This window comes from Camelina sativa, chromosome 5, assembly GCF_030686135.1.
Source record: "Camelina sativa cultivar CO46 ecotype springtype chromosome 5, ASM3068613v1".
NCBI classification, from domain to species: domain Eukaryota; kingdom Viridiplantae; phylum Streptophyta; class Magnoliopsida; order Brassicales; family Brassicaceae; genus Camelina; species Camelina sativa.
Window position 1 is genome coordinate 4,589,753 of NC_141884.1, and position 23,111 is coordinate 4,612,863.

Genomic DNA, 23,111 nt, shown 5'->3' on the forward strand with positions numbered 1-23,111 from the left:
CTCCCTCTGTTTTATATTAAGTGTCATTTTAGAAGTTTTCACACATATTAAGAAAATCATTAAATTTTCTATTTTATTCTTTATTAATAAATTATTTAATTTTTCTATTGGTCAATACATTAAATTAGTAAGGATAAAATTGGAAAATTTACCAAACATATACATTGGAAATACAAAATGACACTTATTTTGTAACAAAATAATCAGTCTAAAATGACACTTAATATGAAACAGAGGGAATATTAATTAACCGTCAATCAATCTACATCATCCTATATATCTTTATAAAACATCGAAATTTCGAAAGTTTTGCCAAGTCAAAAGACTCAAAGCCACTATAATATTCTTGTATCTCAAGACTTTCTTACATTTCAAAGTATTGATAATCGAATGATTAAGAAACAAAAATAAAAGATAATATATTCGGTCAACTATTACACAAGTATGAAACTACATGAAACATTAGTTAATATTGAGTTTTTAAAACTTGCAAGAATAGAGAAAGCCAGTCAAAGGTTTTGTATTGGTCATTGGTTTAACTCACACATTTGAGGAACCATCTCTCTATATAATGTTACATGTGTACCTTACAGAGATAATCAAGACAGTACAAGTCACCAGCAACTCCACTGAACAATAAATCATCTCTTCTAACATAATCAGAAAGAAGAGTAGTGAGTAGTAAAAACCTCATCAATGGCGAAAAAAGCAAAGTCTGTTATCTTCTCTTCCTCTTCTCCTAAATCTATCCTTTCTTCTCTTTCTCCATTCACTTCTCTCCCAGCTTCTCCTCTCAATCAGACTTTTTCTCAGTCGATGATGGAGGAAACCGTGGAGGCCGCAGAATCAATCATCAAGAAGTGGGATCCGAACTCACCATCCTACACAAAGATCATCTCTTTGTTTTGTCACAGCAGAAAAGAGGCCAAAGAATTCATCAGATGCATCCGTGACTTACGCAGAGCCATGCACTTTCTCATCTCTCAGCACTCTCAATCTGCCAAGCTAGTACAGGCACAGCACCTGATGCAGATCGGTATGGCCAGGCTTGAACAAGAGTTCTTCCAGATACTGTCTTCGAACCGTGACCAACTTCATCCTGAATCTGTCTCTAGTCAATCCTCAGTTTCAAGCAATTCAGAATTCGAAGATGTTATGCAATCTGATGATGATGATGATGATGATGATGAGCTGAAGAAAGCTGGTGAATCAATCAGTAAGGTTGAAAAAGCTGCAGCACTTGTGATGTCAGACCTCAAGATCATAGCAGAGACCATGATCAGCTGTGGATATGGTAAAGAATGCATAAAGAGATATAAGTTGATCAGAAAGTCAATTGTAGATGAAGGGCTACACTTACTTGGGATCGAAAAGTATAAGATCTCACGGTTTAACAGAATGGACTGGGGCGTGCTCGAGCCTATGATCAAGAACTGGATCAAAGCTGCAAAGATTGGAGTCATAACACTTCTCCGAGGAGAAAAACTTCTCTGTGATTACGTCTTCTCTGCTTCGAGTACAATAAGAGAGTCTTGCTTTTACGAGATAGCGAATGAAGCAGGAATCAATCTTTTCAAGTTCCCTGAACTCGTTGCCAATAAGGAGAAGAAGTCATCGCCGGAGAGGATCTTCAGGCTGATGGATCTCTATGCAGCAATCTCTGAACTTAGGCCAGACATAGAACTGATTTTTCACTTTGATTCAGTAGCTGCTGTTAAAACTCTGGTGCTCTCATCGCTAAAGAAACTCAAGGACTCAATCCACACAAGTCTCACGGAGTTTGAGTCAACAATACAAAAGGATTCTTCAAAAGCACTAACTGCAGGAGGAGGGGTTCACAAGCTGACTCGATCAACCATGAGTTTCATATCATCACTTTCTGAATACAGCCGTGTGTTGTCTGAGATCCTAGAAGAGTATCCACTTAAGAGAAACACACGTATGCTAGAATCTTATTTCACAGCTCCAATCTTAGAAGATGAGGACAACAACAACCACGCAGTCTCGGTCCAACTAGCATGGCTCATCCTTGTTTTCCTATGCAAACTAGACATCAAAGCAGAGAGTTACAAGGACGTTTCACTCTCTTACCTCTTCCTCGTGAACAACATTCAGTTCGTGGTTGACACCGTTCGTTCAACTCACCTCAGGAACCTTCTCGGAGACGATTGGCTCACAAAGCACGAAACAAAACTCAGAAGCTACGCTGCAAACTACGAGATCGCAGCGTGGTCCAGTGTATACATATCTTTACCAGAGAGATCCAACACAACAGTATTATCACCAGAGGAAGCCAAAACACATTTCAAGAGATTTCACGCGGTATTCGAAGAAGCTTACACAAAACAATCATCATGTGTGATAACAGATGCAAAGCTAAGGGACGAGCTTAAGGTATCCATAGCAAAGAAAATAGTACCGGAATACAGAGAGTTTTACGGTAAGTACTTGCCAACGTTGAGCCAGGAGAGAAACATAGAGATGCTGGTGAGGTTAAAGCCAGATAACTTGGAGAATTATCTCTCAGACTTGTTCCATGGGAGACCAATACTTAGTGGCTCTTCTACTTCTTTGTCTTCTTCATCTTGTATCTCACTAGGATGTGTAAGAAACTAAAAGGTCACAGTTAGAGCATTTGCTTAAGTATCTTGATCACTTAAAAAAAGGATGTGAAATATGAAATTATGTGTAAGCCTACTTATATAGAATCTACTTCTTGATCTGAGTATTTGAGTCTAGAATCAAGTATAAAATCTCCAGAAACTCAAAATCTAATATCCAATAACAGAACAAAACCTGCAATTCTCTATTACAAAAAAAAATCGAAACTTTTAACCAAAATCGAGATCAACAACTCCAAACTAACAATTTAGACGTGTTAGAACTCAGAATCAAAGCTCAAATAATTGCTATTATCGATTTCGTTTGATTTCTCTACTAAATCCTAAGTTTGCATCAACAACAAGAATGCGCAAACACAAATCAAAGATACAGCATTGTCAAAACACGAATGAATAGTACCGGAAAACGTAAGTAGTCGGCATGGACACTCCCAACGGCCATGCCCAAAGCGACATCGTCGTCGTCTCTGTCTAAGCGTAAGCCGGTAAGCCGGTAAGCGAGATAGAGATAACCAATTTTACTCACAAATCGTTCAACCGGTAATTCCAACAAATGTCGCAGAAACCGGTCAGACCGGGTTGATCGTTTCTGGTTTAATTGAATTTCCGGTTTATTCCTTAAATAAAAACGTAATTAAATTAGTGGCACGGTATAATTTGCTTTTAGTTCTAGTGTATTTATGTCATCACAGGGTATGTACATAATTTCCTTCAAATTTCAATTAATGGATCATAAGATAAAAAAAAACTTTATAATCATGGAGATGGATAACTCAAAAAAAGGTAGAGAAACTAAACCCCTGGAATCTAGTAACATGTCTTGAACATCGTAAAGGACAATGAGATGTGACTCCTGCCCAAAACTCTAAAGTAGGATTTATAAAAACCATAAAACAATTACAGTGTCTTTATATTTAAGTTTCTTCGTATTTATCAATGTATCATATGGGTCACGACATAATCATATTGTTGAATCACACTTAGTGTTTATACATTTCTTCATCGCTCGAGTAAACCAATGAGACAGAAGAAAATAGCTTACATGTGGGCTTCTACCAAGATAAATTAAACTGTCTCTCATCGTCGTCCTTGTGCTGATTTAAAACAAATTCAAAAACCAACACACATCTGTGGGAAACACAATAAGTAACATAATTATAAGATAGATTATTAAACCAATACTTTAGTATTGTATGTATTGGATACTTTTGTTTTTATTCTAAAACTTTGTCTCTCTATTCGTTCTTTCATAAATTTAAGTACTAATCACCATTGCTGACGATGTTGAACCCATTAACTTTCTAGAGCCAATCAATTCATTCTTCAAACATTAAATACTTTGTTTAGTTGACCCATCATCTTATATTGAGTACAACAAATTAGTAGGATATTTCGAAAAACCCCGGATACTTTGCTAATCTTTTCTAGAAAATATTTTAAGTACATGTTTTATGGTCCATCCAAGAAACCATTTCGGAATACATGGTACTCATTCGAACTTTATTACATCCTGTTTTATTTAATTGGTAGTTTCTTATCATATAAGCAAGTGAAATAAAACAATACGGTCCATAGTTGTACCCTCTTTACCAAATCAAAAACCTAACACTAAGGGCCTGACTGGTTCAAACGCTGCGGTTGTGGTTGCGGTTGCGGGAGATTGCGGAAGCGGGCGATTGCGGTTTCAAGCGTTATTAAGCGTTTTAAACGACTGGTTTAGCGGTTTAAAATTGGTGCGTTTGCGGAAGGTTTACGACTGGTTGACCAGCGGATGCAATAGCGGTTGGAACATAATAAATGTGATATATAATATATAAATGTTTTAAAAAACCAAAATTTTTATTAAACTTAATTTATAATTAAAATTTATTAAAAAAGACTAAAATAATTATTCAAAAACAAATAAATTTCATATTGAAATACTTATTCCTTTATGCATTTGGCTTTCACCAAAAATTTAATCAAGTAATTTGATAAATGACAAAACATATGCTTTAGATCGTAGATCTTTTCTCTTTTCTCTTAGATCGTGGGTCAGTAGTTGCATAGGTAGGAATGGTCAAGTGAAAGTTGAGAAGAGTCACTGGTGATTTGTTTTAATACTTTTCACAAATAATCTTATTTTCTTAAATTTTTGATGAAATATTATATTTATTTAGATTTTTTTGAACTTATGTGCGATGTGCCATTAAATTTACATCAAGTTTTTCGGATTATTGTTAATTGGAATATTATTTTCTTCTAATTGTTTATTTTATAATCTCTGCAATCGTATCCGTACTTCATTTTCTTCCATCTTTAATGAGTAAAATAGTTAGATAGAAGATATAACAAAAAAAAATTCATTATCATTGATTTCTTTTAAGTTTTTTACAAAAATAAAAAATAAAAAATTCAAACCGCAATCGCCCGCAAATGCAAACGCTTGCGGGAAGCAGCTTTTGGAATTCAGTGGTTTGAAGCGATTGGGAGCGATTAGGAGCGATTGGGAGCGTTTTGTGTGATTGGTTCCAATCGCTAGCAACCGCTACCAGCCACAAACGCAGCGTTTGCGGAAGGTAGCGGGAGAACCAGTCAACACCTAACTCTCTCTGTCTCTCTCTCTTACATATATAAAAGCAAACCTCTTCGACTAATATAACTCAACTTATCTCTCTAATCACTCAAACATACCACAAAAGAAACATAAAAACAAATGGCGGCTAATCTAGATCGATACGACAGTGATGTAGAAGAGGATTACATAGATATGGAAGTAACTTCTTTCACAAACCTAGTACGCAAAACTTTGAACAACAACAACGACCCTCGAGAGTTCGAGTTCCAAATGTCTCATCTTTGTGCTCTTGAGATAGACACAACCACTTCTCCCGCTGACGAACTCTTCTACAAAGGCAAGCTTCTTCCTCTTCACCTTCCTCCTCGTCTCCAAATGGTTCAGAAGCTTCTAGAAGATTACACTTTCGACGACGAATTCTACAGCACACCTTTAGCAACGGGGACGGTTCCAACTCCGGTGACAAGCAACACTCCGTTCGAGTCCTGCACTGTCTCTCCGGCAGAGTCTTGTCAAGTGAGTAAAGAGCTTAACCCTGAAGTATATTTCCTTAACTATTCAAATTCAGTGGAGGAGGAGGAGGAGGAGGAGAAGAAATCCTTGACCAAGAAACTGAGATTGATCAAACAATCAAGTCTTGGAACGAAGATTAAAGCTTCGAGAGCTTATCTAAGATCTTTCTTTGGTAAAACTAGCTGTTCTGATGAGTCATCATGCGCTTCTTCCGCTGCGAGAGTCGCAGACGAAGATTCGGTTTTGAGGTATACACGAGTAAAGCCATTTGGACAAACCAAAACCGAGAGACCTAAAAAACAGAGTAATGGTTCTGTTTCCGGGAGCCATAGAAGATCGTTTTCGGTTTCTATGAGACGACAACCTGCAAAGAGTCCGAACAACAAGTCATCGAATAGTTTAGGGTTTCGTCCATTGCAGTTTTTGAAGAGAAGTACGAGTTCTAGTTCTGAGATTGAGAATTCTATACAAGGAGCTATCTTGCATTGCAAGCAATCACAGCAGCAGAAGCAGAAACAGTATAGTGTTAATGAGGTCGGATTCTGTACGTTGTCAGCTTCAAGAATCGCAGCGAGGGATGATCAAGAACGGGCTCAGATGTTTAGGGGCTAAGTAAGGATATTGAACATGATTAAATAAGAGTTAGAGTGAGACTGAGAGAGCTAGAGAATAAATTCTTTGTTTTCTTTTGTATTTTGCTTCTTCTTTGTTTTACTGTGAGATCTCATAAATTGCCAATGCTCCTTTCATGTCCAATAAATTGAATATGAATAGAAGCGATTTTTAGATACAACTCATGTAATTTGTTGATTTGAGGTTTTTTAAGATCCGACTAAATACGTTTGGATTGTAAATCAATGCAAATGTCTCCTGTAAAATTCTGATGTGGTAAACTTTATTATATCAAAGATTTTTTTTTTTTAAATGGTGTATATGTTAATCTTCTACAATATAAAATCATTTGGTTTTTAATAATACATATTTATGACGTTTGTCCAGCTTGTTTCCATGTAATTTTTCTAATTCTTCCACAATCTAAATATATAAATACTAATCTAAAAGTACATTACACCACAAAGGCACAAACAGTTTATAAAGAAGTTATCAAAAATCACTTTGTTGTATTGTATATGTTTTAAAAGTTTACAACATCAAATAATTCATTTCCATGCCTGTGAAAATGGTGCAATAATACCTCTAGTTTTAAACATATATTTTCATTTTAATGTTGCATGTTAAAATCACCTGAAGTAGTGATGATATATTACAGAAAAATAATTAATTGACAAAAAGAGAATATATTGTATAATTTAATGGAGAGTGATTGAGAGACTGTCTGAAATGATGATTCCCTAAACACGAGTGTTCAGAGTCAGACCGTCGCTATCACCATAGAAAGGTTCATATCTTAAAGTTGAAAAGGAGGATATATCGGGAAACATGGATCCATGCTTTCAGAAAGCTGATTGCAACTTCGCTCCATAAACTCATATAAACAAGTGTAAATTGGTTTTAAACAAATACTTTATATATCAATGGAGAAACTCATAGTATATATAGTGTAAAGCATCATTACAAGACATGATGACGTAGACGTACACAGCAACGTTAGAGTTAGGTCGAGTTCCGAAGTCTAGCTAATTACACCTTTCTTGATGTTCAGTTTCCTTGTAAAGTTCTCTTTTTATGTCAAGTTCTATTAACTTTTATACATACATATACTCAAACTATACATACAAGGTCAAGTCCCCTTTTCACCAAAACCATAGTATGTTTTGATGCATATATTACATGAACTTAGGTGTCCGGCATTTGTAACAAGAGGGGTTTCATAATTACAAATAAGAATATGTACCAATTAGTTTAGAATTCAAAATCGATGAATCTTAACATAGTTTTGGTTATTGATCCAAGTACGATGGTCTAAGTCGGATATATTGTTGATCAGTGGCGTAAAATAATCATTTTAAAGAAGCGTGTTAAAATATAAAAATCTCTAGGATAGAAAAAAAAAGTTCTCCATATGTCTCTTACAAGAGCTAAAGGACACTTCTGGGAATTAAATATCAAAACAAGACCAAATGACCAGAATAATACGGCATAAATTATTCGTTAATCCTAAAACATAGTGTTAAATTAATAATCAAACGTAAAAGGCGATTTAGGAGGGAGGGAAGGGACAAGAGAACCCAAAGCTGTGGGCTGCTTTTAGCCTATCTTTTGTGTGTTTGATGAGTGCGTGTGCATCAATTTAAACTTTCAAATCAAAGCCTTAAAATAAGATTAATTTGTCTCCAAACTATTCTTTTTTTTTTCTTTTCTTTTCTTGTTTTTGTTTTTCTATTATTTTGGTTGATAAAGAAACTGAATTAAACCAAACTCTCCGGATCATGTTTTGATTACATATTAACATATGTAAATCAAATAAATATTAACTTTGCAGATATTGACACCATGAATAAGCACTTCAATATCTAACATAAACAACAATTCTCCGTCAATGCAGCTAATAGTCAAGGACTTAAACTTCTAAATTCAATAAAAAAAACCAACCTTTGCAATAAAATCAACCCATATGAATGATACTAAAGCCTTTTGGGAAAATGCATTGAACTACAAACTCAAGCAAATACTTTTGAACAAAAAAGATATGGTTTTTAGTATTTACTGAACTGGGTTTAGGTTCCTCGACAACATCAGTTCCAAGCTCTTTCCTTTTCTTATAATCATTAGGTTTTTGCATAGCAGCCTTAACAGAGACCGGCAATTCTTCATCACCGGCATTTTTTTCTCGCTCTTCTACCTCTGATTTCGATTTCTTATAAGCTTCGGCTTTCTTCAAAGCTAGCTTGATGGGATCCGGCGAGGACGAGTTGCTGAGAGTTTCAAGGATTTTGGTGTTGAGATGGAGGCAAGAAGAAAGAGGGAGTATCGGCTAATGGAGAAGAGAGCCAAGAGTGGTTGAATGAAGCCATGGATTGGTGAAGAGAAGAGCTGGGTTAGCCATTGGGTTAATCACAGACCCGTCGTGGATGCAACCATCACCACCCATCCATTTCAACATTTGGTCACTGAATCGCATAACGGTTCATTGTCCCGGTTAAGTTGGTTTATACTGGTATAAGAATTGTTTTACCATTCAATTTTTTAGCTCGACCAATTGTTAATTAAAATCGGTTTAGTTTGGTTCAATTTAGTTTTTCTGTGCACACAATCCTTATACATTGATTGATTAATTTACTATTTGAGTTGATAACATTGGTTTGCATTTATCACGAGATAGAATGTACCGACTATTTTTAATTTTTATTTGCAAAAATCTCTTGATTATATATATATATATATATATATATATATTGTAATAGATTTAAGTTGATTTGATCTAATTGCACAAAACTGGATTTGGTTTGGTTTGTTCGGTACAAATTATTCTTTTTTACTCATAAGAAATTCAGTTTTAGACTTTTAGTAGCTCAATTTTGTTCATATTCGGTTAAGTTTGGCTTGTTCAATGTTTATGCCACCAATTAGAAGATGTTTAAGATGAAAGTGTGAATTTGTATAGATATTTGCATAAAATAGATATGGATTAACCAATTTTTGATTCAAATGGTTTAATTTTGGTTCAATTCAGTTTTTCTATTCACACAATCCTTAATTCATTTCCTTGTAAACTGATAAATTTACTATTGAGTTGATAACATTGATTTGTAATTTTTAGAGTTATAATATATCGACAATTTTGTTTTTTTTTTTGTTTGTAATCTTGATAAAATTGGAAGTTTGTATAGATATTTACATAAATTAGATATGGATTGACCAATTTTGATTCAAATCGACTTAGTTTGGTCTAATATTCAGTTTTTTATGCACATAATCATTAATATATTTCTTTATACCTTAATAAATTTACTATTAAGTTGATATCATTTGAATCACAATTTTTAAAGTTAGAATGTACCAATAGTTTTGAATTTTTGTTTGCAAAATACTCTTAGTTTTTAATCTTGATGAAATTGAGAGTTTTTATAGATATTTACATAAATTAGACATGAAGTAATCAATTTTGATTTTAATCGACTTAGTTTGGTCCAATATTCAGTTTTTATGCACACAATCATTAATTCCTTTAATTATACCTTTATAATTTTACTATTAAGTTGGTAGCATTGATTTATAATTTTCAAGGTTAAAATGTAACAACAGTTTTGAATTTTTGTTGATAACATTGATTTGTAAACTTCAGAGTTATAATATATCAACAATTTTTATTTTTTTGTTTACAAAACACTCTTAGTTTTTAATCTTGATGAAATTGGGAGTTTGTATAGATTTTTTTTTTGTCAAACCAGTTGCTTTCATTCATTCAGGATAGTAACAGATACAAGTACAAGAAGCAAAAGTTTCAGAGCTTAAAGTAATACAAAGGAAGGCATTCCCCAATGCCACAAGGTTAGAAAGATAATTCATCGACTGTAAATCCAAGAGAGCTGTGAACCATGAGCATGAGAGCCCCTTGGTACATGTGAGATCCTGGTAGGTCGAAAGCCCATCCTCGAGAAACTCAGAGGACAGTTATTTTGTCTCGGTCATAATACTAAGACGCTGAGTCGTTGAGAAAAGAATCGATGCTTTGAAATCCATCGGGGCAAGAAGCACTACCGATCATAACAAACCAGCAAAGATCCGGACGACTATGGTTTTGAAGTCGAGGCAAGGTTGTTTTACCATCCAGTGCCTAAGGATTTGATCACTTCGATAAGACGCATAACAGGTCAATTGAAACAGGATCCAGATGATGGGTTTGGTGATAGAAGGATGCTTGGAAACATCAGATGACCAGCTTAAATGATACTCGTCATTGAACATGAGTTCAAGGCCAAACATATCACTTATGCTAGAGCAGATCGAGGAACATAGGCTATATAACCGCAAAGATTTATACTCAAACCACAAGCTCCTAACAACAACTAAAGCGAGGTTCTGAACAAGATATATGAGTGGCCAAAATGGAACTGGTGTTACCTTTCGCCAATGGAGTCTTCGACCATTGATTACTGAGAGACAGAACAGAGCTTGGTTGAGGCGAGTCATAGACGATGAGGAAGTGAGCTTGAACCTGCTAATATTGCATAATTGGGATGGACTAAAGGACTTAGGGCTTTTGTGACTTAATGGGCCTAATCTGAAATCTAGGTCCACTGGGAAAAACCCTAGATTCAGAGGCAAAGGATGTCTTGGCTGGTCGCCGCCAGAGGATTGCGAGAAGATCTGCATTGCGTGAACCTTCTCCGGCGAGTGAGAGATCGGCAGCGCCAAGGGGTAGTCGTGGTAAGTGTCGCCATTAATAGTTAGGTCCACTGGGGAAAATCCTAACTTTACAAACGTTTGCCAAGCTGAAGCAAAGGTGTGGCGGCTTCCCGAGAGTAATGGAGATGTCTGTGCTACACAGAGCAACTCCGGTGCGTGACATAACGGCGGGAACATCCTGTGGCCTTTGTTTGGATCGGTGATGGGAACTAGGTCCACTGGGGAAAATCCTAGTTCCACTTGAAAATTCCACAGTGAGGGGTGAGTAAGGTTGGAGCCCGAGATTTGCAAAGAGAACCTCTCCGGTGAATGGAGTAGCGGCAGGGACAACCGGCGGTCGTTGGTGGGATCTGCGTCAGAGTTTATTAGGGTTTTCAAAGAGATAAAAAGGGGAAAAATTTGGGGAAAATGCTTAAAAAAGATTACACTAAGAAAGGTAGAGAAGAGATGAGTTAGAGCTTGGTCAAATAGATCCCGACGCCGGCGGAAAAAGGCCTTGCCGGCGCCGGAAAACGTGGTGAAGAAAAGTCTCTCGATAGTCGTGCCTGGGAGAAAGAGGATATACTCTGGAGTTTGTATAGATATTTACATAAATTTGATATGAATTGACCAATTTTGATTCAAATCGACTTAGTTTGGTCAAATATTCAGTTTTTATGCATACAATCATTAATTCATTTCCTTATACCTTAACAAATTTACTATTAAGTTGATAACATTGATTTACAATTTTCAAGGTTATAATGTACCAACAATTTTGAATTATTGTTGATAACATTGATTTGTAATTTTCAGAGTTATAATATATCGACAATTTTGATTTTTTTTTGTTTACAAAATACTCTTAGTTTTTTAATCTTGATGAAATTGGGAGTTTTATAGATATTTGCATAAATTAAGATATGAAGTAACCAATTTTGATTTAAATCGACTTAGTTTGGTCCAATATTCAGTTTTTATGCACACAATCATTAATTCCTTTCATTATACATTTATAAATTTTTACTATTAATTTGATAGCATTGATTTACAATTTTCAAGGTTAGAATGTACAACAATTTTGAAGTTTTGTTGATAACATTGATTTGTAGTTTTCGGAGTTATAATATATCAACAATTTTGATTTTTTTTTTTTTTTTTTTTCTGTTTACAAAATACTCTTAGTTTTTAATCTTGCTTAATTTGGGAGTTTGTATAGATATTTGCATAAATTAGATATGAATTGACCAATTTTGATTCAAATCGACTTAGTTTGGTCCAATATTCAGTTTTTATGCACACAATCATTAATTCCTTTCCTTATACCTTAATATATTTACTACTAAGTTGATATCATTTGATTGATAATTTTTAAAGTTATAATGTACCAACAGTTTTGAATTTTTGTTTGCAAAAATACTTTTAGTTTTTAATCTTGTTGAAATTGGAAGTTTGTATAGATATTTGCATAAATTAGATATGAATTGACCAATTTTGATTCAAATCGACTTAGTTTGGTCTTTTTTTTTTTTTTTGTCAAAACCCTTTGCTTCATTCAATCAAAATTTAAAGTCGTTACAAGTGCAGAGAATGAGCAAGAGCCAAAGTTTGAAACAAAACAAGAACAATACAAGAGGCATTCCCCAATGCCAAGAGATGAAAAGAAGAAAACATCAATTGTAGGATCCAAGAGAGCTATGAACCAAGAGCTTGGAAGTCTAATGGCACATGTGAGATCAAGGTACAATGACAGGCCATCCTCGAGAGCTTCAAAGGACAGTTGAGTGGTCACGGTCATCTGACTCTGTGACGTTGAAAAAGGAGTCAAAGCATCGATATCCACCAGGGTGATAACCCGCAGTAATAGGTCAGCGAAGATTCCGAGAACTATGGTTATGTAGTCGGTTAAGGGTTGCTTTGATTCCCAAAGCATAAGGGTTGGATCACTTCGGGAAAACGCAATAGATACTATTTGGTATGGGATCCTTATGAAGGGGGTTGCTAGGAGAAGATGCTTGGAATCATCAGGTGACCAGCTTAACTGGTATTCGTCATTGAACATAAGGCGTTCAAGATCAATAATACCGCTTTTGCTAGAGCAGATCAAAGAACAGAGACCAAAGATCCGTATATCTTGATAACCAAACCTCAAAAACCTAAAGATAGCTAAAGCCAGATTCCAAGTAAGATATATGTCTAACCAAAGCAGCACTATTGTTACCTTACTCCAATGGAGTCTTCGACCATTGAGCAGAGGTACGCGGCACAGGGCTTGGCGATGGTTAGACATGGACGATGAAGAGGTGGACTTGGGCTTGCTAATTACACCAACTTGAGAAGAATAAGTGGGCTTGGATCGTTTTTGCACTAATGTGCCTAATTTGGGACCTAGGTCCACTAGGGAAAACCCTAGGTTCCCAAGAAGAAGCCGCAAAGGATGGTGGTACTGACGGCCGACCGTGGTTTGTGGAGAGGTCTGCGATGCAGGGGAAATCTCCAAAGAGTGATAGATCAGCGGGAATCTGCAATGGCCGTGGCAAGATTCGTCATTGGTGACTAGGTCCACTGGGGAAAATCCTAGTTGTTGAACCGATTGTTGAGATAGAAAGAAGCAAAGACGGCTGTCCAAAGATGGCGGAGAAAGCAACTCCGGTGAGTGAGAGGTCGGTAGAAGCAGCCGGTGGTCTCGGTTTGAGTTGACGAAGAAATCTAGGTCCACTGGGGAAAATCCTAGTTTCATAAGAGATTGCCAAAGTAAGAGGTGGTTAACTATGTTCCCTGAGATTTGCGAAGAGATACTCTTCTGTAAGTGATAGATCAGTGGGAGGATACGGTGGTCTTGGTGTAGATCGGGGATAAATTTTATTGGGTTTTGAAAAGGGTTAAAAAGGGGAAACAAATGGGGAAGAAGCTTAAAAAAGATCGGACTAAAGAGAACAAGAAATTATCGAGCAGGAGAGAGGACGAGCAGATCCTGACGCCGGCGAGCAGAAGCCTCACCGGCGCTGCAAAACTTAGATGGGAAAGTCTCCTCGATAGTCGTGTCTGGGAGCGATGAAAAAAGTTTTTTTTTTTTTTTTTTTTTTGCACAATAATTAATTCATTTCTCATACCTTAATAAATTTACTATTAAGTTGATATCATTTGATTTACAATTTTCAAAGTTAGAATGTACCAAAAGTTTTGAATATTTGTTTGCAAAATACTCTTAGTTTTTAATCTTGTTGAAATTGGGAGTTTGTATAGATATTTGCATAAATTAGATATGAATTGACCAATTTTGATTCAAATCGACTTAGTTTGGTCCAATATTCAGTTTTTATGCACACAATCATTAATTCATTTATTTATACATTAATAAATTTACTATTAAGTTGATATCATTTGATTTACAATTTTCAAAGTTAGAATGTACCTATTGTTTTGAATTTTTGTTTGCAAAATATTCTTAGTTTTTAATCTTGTTGAAATTGGGAGTTTGTATAGATATTTGCATAAATTAGATATGAATTGACCTTTGACCAAAAACAAAAAAAAAGATATGAATTGACCAATTTTGATTCAATTCAACTTAGTTTGGTCAATATTCAGTTTTTATGCATACAATCATTAATTCCTTTCCTTATACCTTAATAAATTTACTATTAAGTTGATATCATTTGATTTACAATTTTTTAAGTTAGAATGTACCAACATTTTTAAATTTTTGTTTGCAAAATACTCTTAATTTTTAATCTTGATGAAATTGAGAGTTTGTATATATATATTTGCATAAATTAGATATGAATTGACCAATTTTGATTCAAATCGATTTAGTTTGGTCTAATATTCAGTTTTTATACACACAATCATTAATTCCTTTCCTATTACCTTATTAAATTTACTATTAAGTTGATATCATTTAATTTACAAATTTCAAAGTTAGAATGTACTAACAGTTTTGAATTTTTGTTTGCAAAATACTTTTAGTTTTTAATCTTGTTGAAATTGGAAGTTTGTATTTGCATAAAATAGATATGGGTTGACCAATTTTCAATTCAAATCGGTTTAGTTTGGTTCAATTCAAGTTTTTTATGCGTACAATCCTTAATTCATTTCCTTATACATTAATAAATTGGTTTAGTTTGGTTTACCTTGCTAATTTTTTTTTTTTGTCCCCTTGCTAAAATTTTGTTGATGTGTGAAATTTTGAGGTATATTATAGTCATGTAAAATAGTACATATTTATGACAGAAAGATCTATAATCTTGATTGCAATAATTATAAATAGATACCAAGTGTACTATAGTAACTAAAAGTCAAAAACCAAATTCAAAATTCCATGGACGTGATTGCCCAAGTTCATTCGTCAGAAATATCCAAAGCTTAATATGGACGTAGAAACTTGGTACAGTAAAAACTCTATAATTTAAGATTCTTTAAATTAATAAACAATATAAATTAATAAATTTTGCTAGTCCCAAGTCGGGCCAATGTAAAAAACAGCAATATTCGATAAGATATTAAGATAATATTTTTTTTGAAATCCTTAGGTAAAATATGGTCTCAATAATATCATAAATTAATAATCATGTAAATTTACATATATATATATATATACTGATATAATAAAGTATGTTTATTTTAAACCTCATATTTATATTATAATTATTATGTTGTATTTTCAAACTATAATAATATAAAATATTCTATAACATTTCATAAAAATAGCTAAAACGTTTTAAAGTTTTCAATTTCTAAATATTCATCATTTACATTTTGATAGTTTGATAGGCTATTAAAATACAACAATTGATATTCTTAAAATAAATTTGAATTTAAGTATGTCATTTTTATAAGTGAATTTGTCTATAGTATTTGTAATTTAGTTTCATTAATATTTCTAAATATTTCAATTTCAATTCAAATACTATAAAAATTACAATATCCAATATTCTAATCTTATTTTGTTAAAATTGTCTCAATTCATAATTTTAAAAAATTTAAACAGTTAAAAATATATTTCTAAATTAATAATTATTAATTTACATTATAAAATAATAATTATTAATTTATAGATAAATTAATATGACTATAAATTAATAAAACCTTTTGGTCCGACCATTATTAATGTATAGATGTTTTACTGTATATTAAATATTAACCTTTAAGGCTTCACGCATGCATATGAAGGCCTTCGCCAACTACCACAAGTGAGCAGGAAGACAGCACTACACCAAAACTAAAAACTATGTTATGTTCTACTTCTCTAAAAACTATGTTATGTTTTTTTCATATAGTACTTATATATATATATATGCATGTGTGACATTAGTTTTACATTTTTGCAAACCCATTAGCTTTACATTTTTCCAAACACATCGGTAACATTTGGTAAGTTTACATTTTGTCACTAAGGAGCATATGATGTTTTATTAATTGTTTGTCACGTCGTAATTAAGATTCTTTCTAAACTACTCCAAAGACTAAAATTATTGTGATATTTTACTACTAGTAAAACTATCCTTTTTGAGATATGTATTTCATTATTTGTATGTGATTATTTATAACAGTGTTAATGCATCTGAATAATCAAATATGGACCGGTCCTTTGATTAACCAAATTGAGGCCAAAGACACAACGCCTTCACTTACGGAGGTTCATGAAAGGCTTCTTAATCACGAAGGTAAACTCTTTGCCATGGCTGCTGCTACTCCAGTCCCAATCACTGCAAACGTTGTCACTCATCGCCACAACAACAACCAATAGAGTCTCGCGCTTTTCAAGTGTGGAGTTAGAGGTGTGGAGTTAGTAATCTCGTAGTCTAGCTAGATACCTCTTTATCATTCGTAAAGGGTTTCTACTAGGGTCAATTGGTTTAAGGTTTTTACGTTTTTCAATTGCGTTCCTTGCTTCAGCTGTCTGAAAGATTTGAACAATCCTGTGCATTTCAGAAACACTTCCTCCTTCAGTTTCAATAAGCACGTCGAGGACATCCTTTGGTGTTAACCAGCTTCTGTTTTGTTTGTTTACATCTACCGATCCGTATATTATTGCTTCATCACCTATCAACATCTCCACAATCTGTAGACAACAATAATATTGAAATACTTAGCAGTGAGTCGAGTGACGTACGTTTATGCATATTCATGTCAAAGTTAACAAACTTACATCTCACAATTTTTAACTATGGTATATATTCGTTTTATATACATATACTACTAGCTAGATAAAAGTTTGGTTAGGTTTGTAAGTGATGAGTAAAGAAGAAGAAACTACTTGCCTGAAGCTGTTTCCCAAGTGTTGAAGATGCAAGATTGTATTGCCTTCTCGATTTTCCTGGTTAACGATCCCCCACGATGTGTTACGGTTATTGATCTCTTGCAACAACAACTCTGTAACTTCCACTTGAAACATGAAGAGGGGTCTCAAGAAAAGCCCTTTGTTCGTCGAGAGATTCAGGGAAAGAGGAAACCAGCTCTTTATTCTTCCTCTCTGCGCTGCGCTGTGAAGAGGAATCAAACCGTCTTTGTCCTTCAAGAAGCAGACATCACGTTTCTGGCCAACACTTAGGAGAACTCTCACAAGTTCTAATTTCCCTGAGGCTGAAGCAATATGAAGAGGGCTGAACCCTTGTAGGTTCGGCTCAGAGTCGGCGCTACGTTTCCGTAGACCACATGAAATTAATGCGTCTCTTTTTATGTCAATTTCTATTAACTTTTTTACATACATATACTCAAACTATACATACAAGGTCAAGTTCCCTTTTCACCAAAACCATAGTATATATGTTTTGATGCATATATTACATGAACTTACGTGTCCGGCATTTGTAACAAGAGGGGTTTAATAATTACATAAGAATACGTACTAACTAATTTTGAATTCAAAATGATCAATGAATCTTAACGTAGTTTTTTGTTATTGATCCAAGTATGATGGTCTAAGTCGGATATAGTGTTGATCACTGGCGTAAAATAACAGTTTCGAAGAAGCGTGTTAAAATATAAAAATCTCTAGTATAGAAAAAAGGTTCTCCATATATGTCTCTTACAAGAACTAAAGGGCTTCTTTTTTTTTTTTTGATCAAAAAACTAAAGGGCTTCTGTGAATAAAATATCTAAACAAAACCAAATGACCGGAATAATACCACGTAAATTATTCATTAGTCTTAAAACATAGTGTTATTTATATATACATTTTTGAAGTACATTTTGGGTTCTACTTATTTAGTTTTGCTTATTTAAATTTTTATTTATAAAATTGATCTCTACATATTTGCACAAAATCAAACTTTAAATGTGGAAAATCAAATTCAATTACACTAATAATATACCTAAAATATCGAAAAAGTTAATTATTTACTAAATTATCTCTATGCATTTGATTTGTTTTATGTATTGTCTCCAAAATGTGTTTATGGTTATTGGAAGCTAGATTTCACCATCGAGTAGCAACATCACTACTATCACAATAATGATAATAATTTTTATGTATATTTTGTCATCTTTGCTAAATACTCTTTAATTATTTTTTTTATCTATGTTACCAATTCCAGTATTTGATTTCATGATATCATATGTTTTTATGTATTTCATAATGCTATATATATATTCTCATGTATTGTTATTTAACATCCAAAAGTAATGTTGGTTTTGCTATAAATTTTAATCATACTTCTTAATTCAAATTAATAATCCGAGTTAATATTGTAAAATAAAAAAGCATTTTTATTTCCTTTAAAATATATGTTTCATTAAATCAATGTACCTTATTATTTAAAAATTAAAAGAAATTGATGCTTATTACTTAAGTTTTATTATAAACATATTTTTACATCTATTAAGTATTTATATATGGGTTTACATAAATTTACAAAAGAAAGTCAATAATCTTAAAATTAACAATCAAAATACAGTTATATAATCTTAAATACTAAACAAAATAAACAAAATTGATAAATATAACTTAAGTTAAAAAATTAATAATCAAACATAAAAGGCGATTTAAGAGGGAGGGAAGGGGCAAGAGAACCCAAAGTTGTGGGCTGCTTGTAGAGTGCATCAATTTAAATTTTCAAAGCAAGGCCCAAGAGAATAGTCGGCGGATGAGGGGCATAATCGTAATTGCAAAATAATGATAAAATTATTATTTATGTTAAACCCTAAAGTTTCAATGGAATCCAGAGATCATTCTTATTCAACCCTAGCCGCTGCACACTCCAATCCTTTCGACATCTTTGAGGTAAGCGTCTTCCAACGATCTGTTTCTTTCTCTTTTGCTTACCTTTGCTGAGACGTTTTCGATCCTTGTCGTTCGTTTTCCATGTTGTTACCCTCTTCTCTCAGTTTGATTCTTCTTCTTTACCTGTATCTCTCTTATGGTTCGATGCTTTTTTGTTCGTTTGTAGATCGTTTTTTGAGTATCTCGTCTTTGATATATAGTTTATCGATTTCTTGATCATCGGATTGATCTGGTTCTGAGATTTTTAATATTATTCGAATTGGATCTGAGTGAAACTATATAGTTAGGATGTATGTGATTATCGATTTGTCTTGTGATTGGCTTAACAATTGTATTGTTCCTTGTTGATAATCAAAGTTGTGAGAACTCTCGGATTTGTTTATGTAGAGTTCCTTGAATGAATTTAAGCTCGCTTAGCTCAGCGGTTAGAGCACCACATCATATTTTTTGGTGTGGTAGAGATCGGTTCGACTCCGATAGCAGCTTCTTACTTACTGTGATTGTTTGTATTTCCATATTCATTATTTTATAATGTCTACTGTGTTGATTGACTCAATAATAATATGATTTGATCTTTCTGCAGATTCTTTTTTTTTTGACGAGCAGCCATGGGTAAAGAGAAGTTTCACATCAACATTGTGGTTATTGGCCACGTCGATTCTGGTAAATCCACCACTACTGGTCACTTGATCTACAAGTTGGGTGGTATTGACAAGCGTGTCATTGAGAGGTTCGAGAAGGAGGCTGCTGAGATGAACAAGCGTTCCTTCAAGTACGCATGGGTCTTGGACAAACTTAAGGCCGAGAGAGAGCGTGGTATCACTATCGACATTGCCCTGTGGAAGTTTGAGACCACCAAGTACTACTGCACAGTCATTGATGCTCCTGGTCATCGTGATTTCATCAAGAACATGATTACTGGTACCTCCCAGGCTGATTGTGCTGTCCTTATCATTGACTCCACCACTGGTGGTTTTGAGGCTGGTATCTCCAAGGATGGTCAGACCCGTGAGCACGCTCTCCTTGCTTTCACCCTTGGTGTCAAGCAGATGATCTGCTGTTGTAACAAGGTAATCAAAATCTTCTTTTAATATCTCTAGTGTGGTAATTTCTTGTTTCTCTGGTTGTGTTCTGTCTCACTAACTGTTGTTATATCTCTTCATGTTTGTTTGTAGATGGATGCCACAACCCCCAAGTACTCCAAGGCTAGGTACGATGAAATCATCAAGGAGGTGTCTTCCTACCTGAAGAAGGTTGGGTACAACCCTGACAAAATCCCGTTTGTCCCCATCTCTGGATTCGAGGGTGACAACATGATTGAGAGGTCCACCAACCTTGACTGGTACAAGGGACCAACTCTCCTTGAGGCTCTCGACCAGATCAACGAGCCCAAGAGGCCATCTGACAAGCCCCTTCGTCTCCCACTTCAGGATGTCTACAAGATTGGTGGTATTGGAACGGTGCCAGTTGGACGTGTTGAGACTGGTTTGATCAAGCCCGGTATGGTTGTGACCTTTGCCCCCACAGGGTTGACCACTGAGGTCAAGTCTGTTGAGATGCACCACGAGTCTCTTCTTGAGGCGCTTCCTGGTGACAATGTTGGGTTCAACGTTAAGAATGTTGCTGTGAAGGATCTTAAGAGAGGGTATGTCGCCTCCAACTCCAAGGATGACCCTGCCAAGGGAGCTGCCAACTTCACCTCCCAGGTTATCATCATGAACCACCCTGGTCAGATTGGTAACGGTTACGCCCCAGTCCTCGATTGCCACACCTCTCACATTGCAGTCAAGTTCTCTGAGATCTTGACCAAGATTGACAGGCGTTCTGGTAAGGAGATTGAGAAGGAGCCCAAGTTTTTGAAGAATGGTGATGCCGGTATGGTGAAGATGACTCCTACCAAGCCCATGGTTGTTGAGACTTTCTCCGAGTACCCACCGTTGGGACGTTTTGCCGTGAGGGACATGAGGCAGACTGTTGCAGTCGGTGTCATCAAGAGTGTTGACAAGAAGGACCCAACTGGAGCCAAGGTTACCAAGGCTGCAGTCAAGAAGGGTGCGAAGTGAACTCCCATTATCAAAACTCTATCCGCAGATGAATCAAAGAATGTTGTTAGTTTGTTTCCTTTAGTTTGGTATTTGGTCGCTTGTTTGTGTTACAGCTTCGTTACTTCTCCGTCAGAGCGTTGTTCCCGGAACTGGGTTCTTGATCGGAGGTGGCGGAGCTACTTAGCGCATCCGAGCTTTTTGTTTTTTTTCCTTTAAATTGTGTTTCCAATTTAACCTTTTATGGATTATTGTGACATTCCTGCGGATTTTATTCTCTTATCTTTGTCGGATTTCTCCATCTCCATGTTTATCATCTTTAAACTCATTTTCCCCGTCCTTAAATTGCAACTATGCATATGAAATTTAGCATTGCAGCATATAATTTGACAATGTTTTTACCACTCCAAAAGATTTATGAATGTAAATTATTTAATAACAAGCTAAACATCCCATTTAAGTTGTGTATTCGGATCTCAAACTAATGGAGTCATAGAACTGATGAAACTTCACACAGTTTTCCTGGCCGAAAATCATGGGATTGGTTTCTTGAGATGTACCGACGAGATATGAGTGGCCTTCTTCATGTGGTACTTAGCTCTTTCATTGTATGGTTTGTTTATTTTCTTAACGGCTATGTTTGAAATCTGATCCGGCCTGCAAACAAGACTATCCTATCAAACAATAGGGAACAATAATCATAAAGTACTCGAACATTCTGCTACTATTCGATGTAAAACGCCACTAACAAAATAAATTTATATATGTATTACACCAACCAATTTTGCTTTATTTTGTGACGATATAGTGGATTGTTTATTAAAATAGTAAATGACAACTTTACTATGGAAGATTGTCCAAGTTTCTTACGTCCACATTAAACTGTTTTCGATACCTTTCTAGGCCCATTTGATTTTTTTGTTAAACTGTGTTTATGTAAACCAAGAAGTTAGCCTTCTTTTTTTGGGACACACAAGAACTTCCATTACAACTATAAAACCTGAAAAGTGGTGAGTTCATACAACATAATTCAAGATTAGCAAAGGAAAGTAAAGATACGGGCTCTATGAGTATTTAGCCTATAATTTCTATTTGGTCTAAAACGGACCTCTTAAAGTATTTATGCTGGATTGATACAAGCATAAAAGCATACATGGTTGCATGCTTCCCAAATTAAACAAATTCACCTTGAAATTAATTGGATCTGTCAACATTAAAAGTTAAAACACTTATCTTTGTAATTGTTTGAAGTTGAACTAATCGTGCTTGGGTTACAAATTCTAAAAACTATAAGGATCGGATAGCAAAATTCTAATACACAAAAAAAAAATCTGTGTTTGATCATTTACAATTTTACATATATGTGTGGAGAAAATCAAAGCACATGGCTTCATCTCGATGGATCAATGTGCGTGCTGTTACCGTTTTATTCTGAACACTTTTGTACGTATTGTATCTTCTTTATGCGTATATCTTGTATTGTATCTCTTGGCTATGTATACTATGTGTTATTGTGTTTGGACGTATATCTTTTACGACAAATTAAACACCGTCCCTTGATCACTGTCCTGACATGTTTTGTAATTTGTATATTCACGTAAATTGGTATTAAAAAAATATATTATTTTTATTGATGCTTTGATGAATTTTGTTACAAATAATTTTTCTTTGTTAGACCTATCAGACTTGCATTGCAAATTTGTCGTATATACATTTTAATTGATGAATAAATTATAGATGCGTATATCTTGTATTAATACATTTTAATACGATACATTTCATTATAAGACTGACCAATGTTTTCTTTTTTAACAAAACATAAGTGTATTGTTTATGTTTTATACACGCAACACCTGTAGCTAGAA

General features: G+C 34.5%; 2 protein-coding genes and 1 pseudogene across 3 annotated transcripts; all 3 read left to right on the forward strand.

The window, feature by feature from the left end:
• Positions 1-468: 468 nt before the first annotated feature.
• On the forward strand, positions 469-2,728 carry LOC104785503 (exocyst complex component EXO70H1 pseudogene; annotated as a pseudogene). The gene has a single exon (XR_015598306.1). The product of XR_015598306.1 is annotated as an exocyst complex component EXO70H1 pseudogene (transcript).
• A 2,542-nt stretch (positions 2,729-5,270) lies between these two features.
• LOC104785504 (putative membrane-associated kinase regulator 4) lies at positions 5,271-6,498 on the forward strand. Its single transcript, XM_010510723.3, has one exon. It carries the CDS (start codon positions 5,317-5,319, stop codon positions 6,301-6,303), a length of 987 nt encoding a protein of 328 aa, XP_010509025.2. The 5' UTR covers positions 5,271-5,316; the 3' UTR covers positions 6,304-6,498.
• Positions 6,499-19,065: 12,567 nt separating this feature from the next.
• LOC104785505 (elongation factor 1-alpha 1) lies at positions 19,066-21,547 on the forward strand. The gene is made up of 3 exons (XM_087513110.1): positions 19,066-19,204; positions 19,788-20,274; positions 20,380-21,547. Exons 2-3 carry the CDS (start codon positions 19,813-19,815, stop codon positions 21,265-21,267), a joined length of 1,350 nt encoding a protein of 449 aa, XP_087369236.1. The 5' UTR covers positions 19,066-19,204; positions 19,788-19,812; the 3' UTR covers positions 21,268-21,547.
• The last annotated feature ends 1,564 nt before the right edge of the window (positions 21,548-23,111 follow it).